Source organism: Gracilinanus agilis, chromosome 5 (genome assembly GCF_016433145.1).
Source record: "Gracilinanus agilis isolate LMUSP501 chromosome 5, AgileGrace, whole genome shotgun sequence".
NCBI lineage: Eukaryota > Metazoa > Chordata > Mammalia > Didelphimorphia > Didelphidae > Gracilinanus > Gracilinanus agilis.
Genome location: NC_058134.1, coordinates 60,269,286 through 60,281,907, shown reverse-complemented (window position 1 = coordinate 60,281,907; position 12,622 = coordinate 60,269,286). Strand labels below are relative to the sequence as shown.

General features: G+C 35.1%; 1 protein-coding gene across 1 annotated transcript in view; it reads right to left on the bottom strand.

Moving 5' to 3' along the window:
• The window catches only part of MALRD1 (MAM and LDL receptor class A domain containing 1), an 892,965-nt gene that overhangs the window by 132,142 nt on the left and 748,201 nt on the right, over nt 1-12,622 (bottom strand). The window contains 1 exon segment of the mRNA XM_044678926.1: nt 1,917-2,042. Coding sequence (XP_044534861.1) covers nt 1,917-2,042 — 126 coding nt within the window.

The following is a 12,622-nucleotide window of genomic DNA, read 5'->3' as shown; positions in this document are numbered from 1 at the left end:
AATGATGAGAAAATTTCATATTGAATTGACCAGACTAAGATATCTTCACTTGTCAATTAATAAATTATTTAAAATGAAGAAATACTGTTTCTCATGAATTTTATTCGTAAGACTTGGTAAGTTCCTAAAGGGTTAGTTGGGATAAGCTTTTCCCCACCTTTATGTACATCAGCCTTCTTGGTAATGACCTCCTCTGTCCCAGGGTTTCTATCTCCAGTGCCCCCAATGAACTATGGGCACACTCTATCCCCTTTACCCTGCATATAAAAATAACTAATTATGGGTTTATATTACTCCAGAATATTAAAACTACCTGATTAAGTAAAGATTATTTGCTTGTATGACTAGTAGCCAAAATCAGTAGTAGCGAGTGTTAAGTGAGCTTGGTTTAGACTCAAAAGATCAGGATTTAAGTTTCCATTCTATTAACTGCTATTTATTGTTGTTATTGTCTTAAGCTTAAAACCCTGGCCAATATGGAGTTGATGCTCAAGATAAGCAAAGAGAATTTTAAAAAGCAATTAACTCTCCTGGATGAATTCAAATTACCTGATACAGATGAGCTACATCTGCAGGTACTAAAAGAACTAGTAGAAGTGAGTTCTGAGTCATTGTCCTTGATCTCTGAAAATTCATGAGAACTAGAGAAGTATTATCTAGTATAAGAAGTGCCAATCTCCCAGTTTTCACAAAAATGGAGACTACAGCCTGTAACCATTGACTGAAATCTGGGAAAAGGTTCCCATTATAAAACAATGACCTAAAATGTCTTTTTACCATTAATTTGTGCTATCTTAGCTGCTTCAGAACTCAGAACAGAACCTAAAGTCCTGGTTCTGTTCCTTATTTAGCATATACTCTCCATGACAGTCTAATTTGAATTATCAGGGAGAATTGTTATGGTAGACCTCATAGAGAATGACTGGCATAAAAGGATTGTTACCAATCAAATGCATCAGAGAGGTTTGGAATACAGCGATGATCACTGTAAACAAATGCATACAGGTGAAGAGAAAAAAAGGTTATTTTTAGAGAAAACCATATTACACTGAAATACCAGAAAAAAACCAAGCTTTTTCAGATAGAAAGAGATCATCCAACTGAAAAGGTTATCTCCTTTAGGAATAGAAGAAAATAGTAAATGAATATAGTTCCATCATTACAGTATTCTGTTTTCTGTTAAAAAGTATAGAAGCATGGTAGCATAGATGGCATATTTTCAGGTTTTGAAGTCTCTAAAGTCCTGAAATGGAACCACCACTTCTGTTATGTGACAGCTGTTTGGCCATGGACAAATCCCTTTTCCCTCCCTAGGCTTCAATTTTCTCATCTGTAAAGTGAAGATAAGAAAACCCTTAGTCCTTACCTCAACTGATATTATGAAATTTAAATTAGATAATCTACATATACAAATCACTATATAAATAAAAACCGTTCTCAAAAAATAAAAGGTTTCCTTATTATTTCATATACATTTAATAAAGAGGACTATATATAATTAGCTACTTAATAGTACTTTATTTTTTAATGTAAATAAAAATTAATAGCAGAATGCTATAGTTAAAATAAAAGTGGATTAGGAATAATGTGTGTTCAAATCCTTACTCTACCACAATTAACTGAATAATCTTAGGTAAATAATTTGACCTCTCTGGGACTCATTTTCCTCATCTATAAAATGAAGGGGGCTAGTAATTATTACCTTCTAAAGTATCCAAAGCTCTAAATCTATGATTAAATTGTAAATGTAGCAAGAAATGCTACCCTTCCTCCTGGCACCACCAACTCATCATGGAAATTTAATGTTCCATTAAGACTTACTCATAACATCAGTTTTATTTTATTTACTCTGTAGATTTAATAAAAATCACTCCGGGTTTCTATTGTAAATTGTATTTTAATGTAAAGCAGAGTACCTGAGCAGCTGGACTCATCGAGTTGGAAATCAGTGCAGTCAACAAAGCCATCACAGCGTTGGAATGCCGGGATGCAGCTATTAGTCGATGGACACATCAGAGAGCCATCAGTGCAATGTCCACCAGCTGAAAAAAATAATGATCAAGATTATAAACATGTTCTTTATTAACTGAGCCAACACTAATAGATATGGAAGTGGCATAGTAGATAAAGGACTGGACTTAGTCAGAAGAAGTGAATTGGAACCTAACTCAGTCACTAGCTGTTTAAATTTGCTCAGGTCACCAAGCTAGTAAATCAGTCTCTCTCAGCTACAGTTCCCACATCTATTAATTGGAGATAGTAATAACACATCTCCATTGCTATTTTGAATATTTAATAAGATTGCATACCAATGCAAATAATAAAGCATTATATAAGTGGTAATGATAATAATTATTATCAAAATCTTTATGATTGTCTCAAATCAGAATTCTTAACAGAGGTAGAGAACTTATTTATTTTTAAAAATTATTTTGATGATGAAATTTCAATGCTTCCTTTCTAATACTTTTTATTTAATTTCATGTTTTTAAAAACACTCTTTAAGAAGGGCTCCATAATTTCCATCATACTACTAAAGTGATCAATGACTTAAAAAAAAAGTTTTAAAACTTCTGCTCTTGGAGGCACCTAGGTGGCTCACTGAATTGAGAGCCAGGCCCAAAGATGAGAAACCATGGGTTCAAATCTGGCCTCAGACACTTCTTAGCTGTGTGACCTTGAGCAAGTCACTTAATACCTATTGCCTAGCCCTTACCATTCTTCTGCTTTGGAACCAATTCACAGTATTGATTCTAAGAGGGAAGGTAAGGGTTTAAAAAATAGGAAAAAAAAAAAACCTCTGCTCTAGATGCTACAGAGTCATTCTAATTTTCATTTACGTACTTTCTCAGAATGAGCTTCATTTTTACGGAATGTCTCAATTATTGGATTGGGGCAGCATGGAAAATTAATCAAATTTTAGCAACTAGGCTTAGGTGATTTTTCAGGATACCACTAACCAGTCAGTGCTTATATCAAAATTTGGCTGGAGATAGGCTATCAATAGGTTATTGAAATAGTACAATTTAGGGATAACAAAGATGGTAACCAAGGTGAAATTTTAAAATGAAGAAATAGGAGGGATGATAGGAAGGTGAAATTGAGAAGACTTGACAAGTAGTTGGATGTGGAGGATTAAGGAAGAAGAAAGAATCACAAGTTTGAACTTAGGTTACAGGAAATACAATAAAAAATGGTCCTAAAAAAGTGTTATCATCAATAGAAATAGAGAAGTAGGAAAGAAGGATGAGACTGAATTCTATCTTACTTATGTTGTTTTGAGAAGCCTTTGATACACCCATGTGGAGATATCCAAATGGCAATTGCTTGTTTGGAAGTAAACGTCAGGAGAGATATTAAGGTTTGATATATGGATTTGATATAGACATTTAAGAATTATCTGAATTGAGAAAACAACTAACTACATGAAATATTATGAAGCTAGCAAAGGACAGTGTGTGGAAAGATAAGAGAAAAGGAAGCTAGAAAGAACACTAGATTATATCCACCACTAATACACGGTAAAATGATGGGAATTTATTGTTGTCTATCTTTATTGTCTCTCCCATTATAATGTGAGTTCTCTGAGAGTGAGGACTATCCTACTTTTCTAACTCTTCCCCTCCAACCTGCAGAAGAAGACTATCTTCATTATTCTGCATAGTTCTTTGAACAGAGCAAAGTTTTAAAATAAGTATACATTAATTATTCCCTCCCTTCAAGATGTTGACTATTTAACAACATAATAGACTATAAGGAAAATAAAGAAAGAATAGTGACATAAAGACATGGAAAAAGAGAGAATCTAGGAAGATAGGATAGTTAATAGTGTCAAAACTTGCAGCAAGTTCAAGAAGGATGAAGATTAACAAGAAGTATATGAATTTAGCAATAGAGAATTCTTCCAAATGACAGCCAACACCTACTATGTATAAAGATACAGATAATGACAAAGTTCCTTTGTTTTTAAAAAGTTAAAATGTACTTAAAGAGGAGTTGAGAAAATTTTTTAAAATTAATGATAGAAGTGACATCAGTCACAGTGTCTATAGTGATTAGACTTAGAAGCAATTACTACTTTAGAGAGAGTAAGGAAAATACCTTTTCCAGGTAAGTTTTAACTCCAACCAATATAAAAGTTCAAGTTGGAGATTAAAAAACAATGACACAATGATGGGCCTTGAAATATTGAACAAAGAAAAATTTGCATATCCACAAAAAGGATAGATACTTATAAAAATAATTTGAGTGGCTAAATTACCCTTCTGTTTCTACATTCCCCATGGCATCACATGCTCAAATGATGTACTATCCCAAATATACCCCAAAGGATAGGAATCTCATCTCTCTTGTGAACACTAATCAACTCATTATAGGCTGAGCCAATTATTCCTCAAACACAAATTTTTTTATTATTATTAACTGGTATATTAATGGTTCAAGACAATTCCCAAGGCTGGCCAAATCACAATACAGCCTCTCCACTCCCTTAAAGAACTAGCCCAGCCTTTATACAATAGATACCACTTTTAACAAAGCAGTATGAAAGAAGTAGCATCAGACCTGACCTTTAAAAACATATAAACATTTTTAATAGAAAGAGATGTGGTGCCATAAAAAATGACAAGCAATATGATCACAAAAATAACCTGGAGAGAAATATAAAGTGATGCAAAATGAAGTGAGCAGAAACAGGAGAATGTTGCATACAATAACAATAATGTATGATGGTTATCTGTGAATGACTTAATTATTATCAACAAGACAAGGACAACTCCAAGAAAATCATGACAAAAAGGATATCTAAGAAAGAATAGACAGAATCCAAATCAAAATTGAAATGTACCATTCTTTGCTTCATTTCCATGACTTTTTTTCTCTAGTGTAAGCAATATGATTCTTCTTTCACAATGAATGAACATGGAAATGTGTATTATATGATAATATATGTACAACTTTATATCATATTATATGCATTTGTAGGGATGGGGGGAAAGGGTGAGAAAGAGAACATGGGTTGCAAAATATCAGAGAACAAATATTAATAACTATTAATCAATTATAATCTGAAAAAATGTAACAGAAAAACATTGTATATCCAAAAAAAAGAAACACTGGAGCAGTCAATTTGGGTCTCAGGACAATGTGGAAAATGATGAAGACAGGAGAGACCTAGATAATAACAGATTCTTGGAGGTGAATAGGAAATAAAATATCCTCTAACTAAACTAACATCTGAAAAGAAAACTCATGTACATACTCTACCAATAATTATCCATCCTTCATTATTTTCTATATTCTGTACCAAAGGTTATCTACACTTCATTTAAAGATCTCCTTTGATGAAGAATATACTTTTGAAAGCAGTCAAATTTCAGGCAGTTTTAATTTTTAGGATACAAAAAAAATAGAAATCTATTTATCTAGGAGAGACAAAAAATCATACTCAATTGTAATATAGACATTTGGCAACTCTGTGAGGCTCAAAAGGTAAGCTGGAACCAGATTGTGGATGCTATTGAAATGCCAGGTTAAGAGAATTGCATTAAGTTCAATAGGCAATGGGAAGCCACTGAACATTTTTGAACAGGGGTGTGAGAAGTCAACCTCTATTCTTAGAAGATCACTTTTTTTAAAGCAATAAATGGAAAAAAGACATCAAGGCAGGAAGAGCAGTTAGGAGTTAATTACAGTAAAGGCAAAAATTATTGGTAGTAGCAGTAGTACTTGGTAAATGACTGGATGTGCTAAAGGAAGGGAGTGATGATTATGGTGCAGAACTGTGAAATGATTTTAAGAAACTAAAAATGGTTGAACTGTTAGGAGGAAAATAAGAAGAGAAGGTAAGAGAAGGAATAGGTCTTTGGTAAAGATTTCAGTTTGGGAAATGTTAATTTTAATATGCCATCTTCCACTCCAGATAAAAATATTACAGAGACATTCAAGTAAATGTATATTCAACTAAAGTGCTTTGAATTGAATTTTGGAAGGGAGGTTGACATTGAGATTGGGGAGTTATCTGGAGAGAGATGATCATTGAAATCATGGGAGGCAATAAAATCACTAATCTGCAACTACCTTAACATTCAATTCCAGGCACTGTGCTAGGTGTTAATGATACAAAGACAAAATAAAGGAAAAGAATCTCAACTTCCAAGATGCTTAATGTCTATCCAATACTTGATTGAAAATGAAAGGAAAGAGAATGGACATTTTTTGCATGAGCAAAACCAATGCTATCCAGATTAGAAGGCAAAAAATAAACTTGTGAAAAACATAGTAAATGTTTCTGACAAAGGTCTCAAATAATATGAATAATTTTCCCAATTCCCATCCCAAAATGAAAACATTCCCAATGTTTTCAGTCATATTAAAAAAAAAAGCTCCCAGAAACTATTAATTACAGAAATGTAAATAAAAACAACTCTAAGGTACCACTTCACAGCACAGACTATTAGACTGCCTAACATGACAAAGGTAGGGAGAGAACATATGGCAAAATGTCAGAAAATGATTATTAAAATTGAATTGACAATATTAATTTTTAGAGATCCAAAAGGCAAATATTTACTTAAAGGCAAGGATTAAAAAGAAGGACCAAGAAAGCTGACCAAAATGCAATGGTTGAAGAAAAAAAGAGAAGAGTGAAATTGATTAGTCCTGTTGTCTAGAGGACTGATAGGAATAAGAAGGAATGCATGGTTCACATTGTCAAACAATTCCAAAAAGTCAAGAAATATGATGGATAGAAAAAGATGAACTAATCTGATGATCAAGGGGTCACAATCACCTCAGAAACAAAAGGTTCATAAAAGTAGAAGTCATATTGTAGAGAGTTTAGGAGTGATTTAGAATAAAGTCAAATGGAATTGGATTCATAAGAGATTGAAATCAATGAATATAAATTACTCTTTCTAGAAGTCTGGACATATACATGAAGAGACATATAGGGCAGTAGTTTTGAGGAAGACAAGTAACAGGAGCAAGTGAAGGTTTAAAGGCATGGACATCTTTGTTTGCACAAAAGAAGCAGCCAGTGGAGAGGGAGAAATTGAAGATACATTAGAGATAAATGAAGACAGGTCATATAATGACCAAATTTGTGAGTCAAGAGTAAAATAGAGATCTTAACAGATCCTAGGCCCAATGCTTCAAGAGATGAAATTTACACTTTATTAATTATATTATAATAGAAATTTATTAACTTCATATATAGTTTAAGAAGCTGAGTAGAACAAAGAAGGGGGAATTATTTGGTTCTGAAGAAATTACATTTCTGAAATGACTGACAGATTGAAAAGAAGAATAATAGTTTCTATTTAAATGGGGCTTTTTATGGTTCCCAAAGTACTTAAATGCACTATCTCACTTGGTTCTCATAATGGGGTTGGGGGCAAGAAAGCAGGTACTCCTAGTATTATCATTATTATTTTTATTGTTATTAAAATTTTTTATTCTAACTATGATTTTCTTGGTATAAGGAATTTCTTTGGAAGAAACTTCCTCTACCAATGTAAATGAACTTTTCTTCAATTTAAGACATTTACTTGAGGGCTCTATGGGATTAAGTGACTTATTGGTATGTGTCAGATTCTGAAAATGAACCTTAGGTATGCTGACCTTCTCACCTCTAAGGCTGGCTCTCTACCAGCTAAAGAATAATGCCACTTACATAGTATTTCTATTTTTCAAAAAGAGGAAGTTGAGGTACAGGAGATTTAGTGACATATCTATTTTCATATATTTGTTATAGACAAGATTCAATTCCAAGTTTTCTTCATTCCTAGCCTAGTATTCTAACCATTATAAAATTGCCTTTTATTTTTACAGAAATCAATCCATTCCTTCTCATCCTGGGTAAGTTTTATCCATAGCTTGCCATTGAGGACTACTACAACTTCCTTGATGCTTTCCTCTAGTACAACATTTCACAGTCAGAAGTTGGACTATCCATTTCTTTTCCCTGATTCATTGATTCACCTTCTTTTTAAAGTCACAAATGCCTTCAAACTTCAGGCTCTGAAAGGTTAATATATCTCGCCTGTTGTTATACAGTTTGTAACAGAAGGGGAATGCCAACCCAAATCTTCTGGACTTTTGTATCAAGGAGAGGCTGGGACCATTAAAAGTACTGCAGAATTGTACAAATGTAATAGATCTTCACTGCATCAGAAATTACTTTGCATGTGTTAGATACTAAGTCTGTGAGCTTCTAGAGGGCAAAGACCATGTCTTAGCTAGACTATATTTTCTCCATTGCTTAGTATGATGTTCTGGGCCCTTAACAAGTATCTGTCACGCTGGAGTTCTTCCTTGCATGTGGTGGTTGGTTTTTAATAGCACTCTCAATCATTCAATCACTAAATATTTGTTACATGCCTGCTATGCTACATTTCATATTGTATTTACTCTCCATATTCAAACTTAAGCTCTACTTGTGTAGGGATTATTTCATTCTTTGTATTTCATCTCTAGCACAGAACCTGGCACACAGTAGGCATGAAATAAATGTGTATTTATTGATAAAGTGTCAGTAACTGCTTTTGAGGAGGTTAAGTATTCTAGGAGTAAAGAACATGTCTACATACTACAGTACAAGAATACATCAATTCTGGTTTGCTTTCACTGAAATCTATTTCATCTGTGTAAGAAGCTTTTGGTGAGAAATTTTCTTTACCAATGTATATTCTGAAATGTATACTTTCAGAGAGCCATCCAGGAAACTGAGAGTAAGTCATGTGTCAGAGACAGGATTTGAATCTAGATATTCCCAACCATGAAGCCAGTTCTCTCTACTTTGCACCAACTTGATCCCCTACTTGGTGTCCCTTATGCACTAGACACTGGACTATATGCCACACCCTCACCTCGTGGTGCAAACATTTTGTTGGGAGAGACATACATATAGAAATATTTAGAAAATCAATACCAGGTTATTTTCCGTGCCAAGGCAAGAGTAGCTGAGGGGATTAGGAAGGCTTTGAGTTTAGCTTTGAAAATAAAGAGGATAAACAAAGAAGGAGTCCTACCAAATTCCTTTTGTGACACAAATATGGTACTGATTCCAAAGCCAGGCAGACCAAAAACAGAGAAAGAAAACTACAGACCAATCTCCCTAATGAACATAGATGCAAAAATCTTAAATAGAATACTACCAAAGAGACTCCAGCAAGTAATTAAGAAGATCATCCACCATGATCAGGTGGGATTTATACCAGGAATGCAAGGATGGTTCAACATTAGGAAAACCATTCACATAATTGACCATATCAACAGTCTAACAAACAAATGATTATCTCAATAGATGCTGAAAATGCCTTTGAAAAAATACAGCATCCATTCCTATTGAAAACACTGAAAAGAAAGAGGGGTTTTAAGAGGTAAAGGTGAGGAGGAAATGCATCATAGGCATGGCAAACAGATTATATAAACACAGAGAGATGAAGGAGAATATGTCAAATGTGAGAGAAAAAAGCCTATTTGGGTGGACCAAAGGAAAGGAAAGAAATATACAAAGGCTGCAGAGTTAGGAAATTAAGTTCCAAGTGTGATTTATTTTGCCCAAATTTGAATATTGGTTTGTATTAACTCATTTCCCTTTTTAATTTATTTTCACTCATCCTTTGTCACATTGTTATAGTTACCAATACATGCCAGGAAATTAATGTAATCCCAAAGCTTGGCTTAAGAAATGCTGTCAATAAAGTGAAAGGTGTTTTTTGAAATGATAGGTCACCCAAAAATTATGAACTGCATATTAAAGCACATCAGTAGTTCTACATATGACTCTTTATATCTTCAAATTTCTTTAAAACCATTAACTAATTATTTCTCACAACACCCTTGAGCAAAAGGTAAGCTATTAAGTGTTATTATCCTCTCTTCATAGCTGAGTACACTTAAAGATTCAGGAAAATCTAAATGATCTTCCAAAGTCACCAAAAGAGTTAGAAGAACAATTCTTATTTTAAAAATTGGTGTCCCCAGTCAGCAGTACCCCATACTAGGTGCCTTCAAGCTTAAGCCCCTGATATAGGCTGCTTAAACCAGGCTTCACCTGGAGGGAAAAACAGGGGTACTTATACATTTTAAAAAAGACTCCCGAATCATTGGCCCTAAATCTAGAAATCATTTTATTTACTTGTATCTGACTCATATATGATTACTGTGCATGAAAAGGGTCTGAGGTCTGGATAAGAACTAAATGTTTGTTCTTATTCTAGGTTGGTGAATTTGGAAAACCCTCTCCCTGAATCTATAATAGGGCTAGCCTTAACCACTTGAGGTTAATGGGCATGGAAGATTTCCTGAGCTATGGCTCTTAAATACAGTTTCATGGACTCAGTCTAGACCCACTGTTCCCAAACTTTTTTGGCCTACTGGCCCCTTTCCAGAAAAAAATACTACTTAACACCCCTGGAAATTAATTTTGTTTAAATTTTAATAGCAATTAATAGGAAAGATAAATGTACCTGTGGCCATCACCAACCCCGCTGGATTGCTGCAGCACCCACAAGGGGGTGGTAGCGCCCATATTGAAAATCACTTGTCTAGAGTAAGATGGAGTCCAAGGGTATCAGTGAAGCAAAACTTATGATGATCCATGATTGTTTAGCAAGTGAGTGTTATTCTAAAATTCAGTATACTTTACTGAATGCTATGATTAAATTATAAGATTTTAAGGCATAAAAGATTTCATTGATAGTAAATATGATAGAAGGTGACTCCAATAAAAGTTGTGCTTGTTCCTAGAAATCATGAACCTAACTAATGTAATCATCGAAGGATCACTAGGTTTCTATTTGAAAGAAGTCATTTAGTTCACCTCCCACAATTTTGTAAAAAAGGTTTGAATAGGTTTCCCAAAGTTCTGTTATCTAATAAACGGGTAGTTTTAATATGAAATCTGATTTTCTTTCTCAAAATCCTTTTCACTTGACCATGAAAGATAGGTATATCTCCTTGAGCTCACTTCAATAGTTAGTTGAAGAAGGAAGATTATTACCATATCTGCAACTTATTTGATGACTACAATTAATTCTTAGCCCCATATCACTACCTTCACAATTTCACTGTCAGTTAGGTTGAAGGAGAAATATTATAAGACTGAGAGTCAGGAATATCTGGATTCAAATCCTGCCTAAGACACATTATGAACTATATGACTCTTGGTAAATCCCTCATCGTATGTCTGCCATAATTTCCTCATTTAAAAAATGGGGGAGAGGACATGCTAATAGTATGATTTTATAGGGTCTGAATATAAAATGACTTGATATTTTAAAAAATGCCTGTCCATTTATTCCATTCCTTCTCACTGTTCTTCCCCCTCTTCCTTTATTTCTGACATATCCTCCTCTGATGCCCAATTGTCTTTGGTCAATACCTCTCCTATTAATATTCCTTGCCTAAATCCCTGTCTTATCCCATCTCACTTTTCTCCTGTTTCTCTATACTTAAGGAAATTTTTACCCTTCCATTTTTACATGTTGTTCTCTCTTTTTCTCACATCTGATGAGAGTTAAGTTCTAGTATTCCCAGCCCTCCACATTTACTCTATCGCAACTCATTACTCCTCCATATGAGACTGTTATTCCCCCTGCCTGCTCCTTGTATATTCTACTGCCATTTTGGCTCATTCTAATATCCAACCTTTCAAAATACCCAGGCAAGAAGATTTGGAATTCTGGGAAGATGGTGGCTTAGATGGATCAAATCTTAAGACCTCTGCACCCTTTCAACACCAAGAGAGAACACAGGACATTTCAAGAAGAAAGAAGACTAAAATTAGGACAGAGCAGGGTGATTCTATTGCTAGACAGCTCAAGAGGTACATAAAAAAAAAAAAGGCTTGACGGTTCCAGGTTAAGATGGTGGCAGAGTAAGAAGCAGCTCTTAACCTCTCCTGACCGAAACACACAAAACTCCTCAAGGGGACATAAAAACAAGTCCAGGCGAACGGAGGAACCCCACAACAGGGCATAGCGTGGAAGGTACGTGGAATCGGGGCATTTCCATGCTATAAAGGGGTGAAACAGCTCTCACTAAATCACGGGTTGAGCAACCACCCACCCCCACCCCCTCCACACACATCACTTATAGCTCCAAAGCCAGCTAAAAATAAATAGAGCAAGTTTGGGGCACCCATCGAGTCATTGGCAGCTCCGGGGCCTGTTCCTGAGAGCAGCAAGATTTAGGACCCCAAAAAGCTAACGAACGCACGCAAAATCTGAGCGTGGGAGCAGGGCACTGAGAGTAGATGCAGGGCACAGAGCAGAGGCTCAGAGCACAGGCGCGGACGGAGGCATGGGTGGAGGCAGACACAGCCACTAGCTAAAGCTCTGAAACCCTGAGTGGGGAACTAGTGCAGATGGGTATACGACTGTGGAAGCAGTGCCCTGAGACTTGTAAAGAAACCTCTGGCAGAGGATCAAGCAAGGGGGTCCACCAGGGGGCTTGACCTTGGAAAAAACCAGAACTCAGACCTCAGGAGCCAAAAGACCGCAGACAGACCCTGAGCGCAAGGATAAACCTGAGAAGCTGCTGGGCTAATGATGGCTACCCAGTCTCAGGAAGTTCAGAAGAGAAAGATTAACAACAAGAAAAAGAAGTCTTTAACACT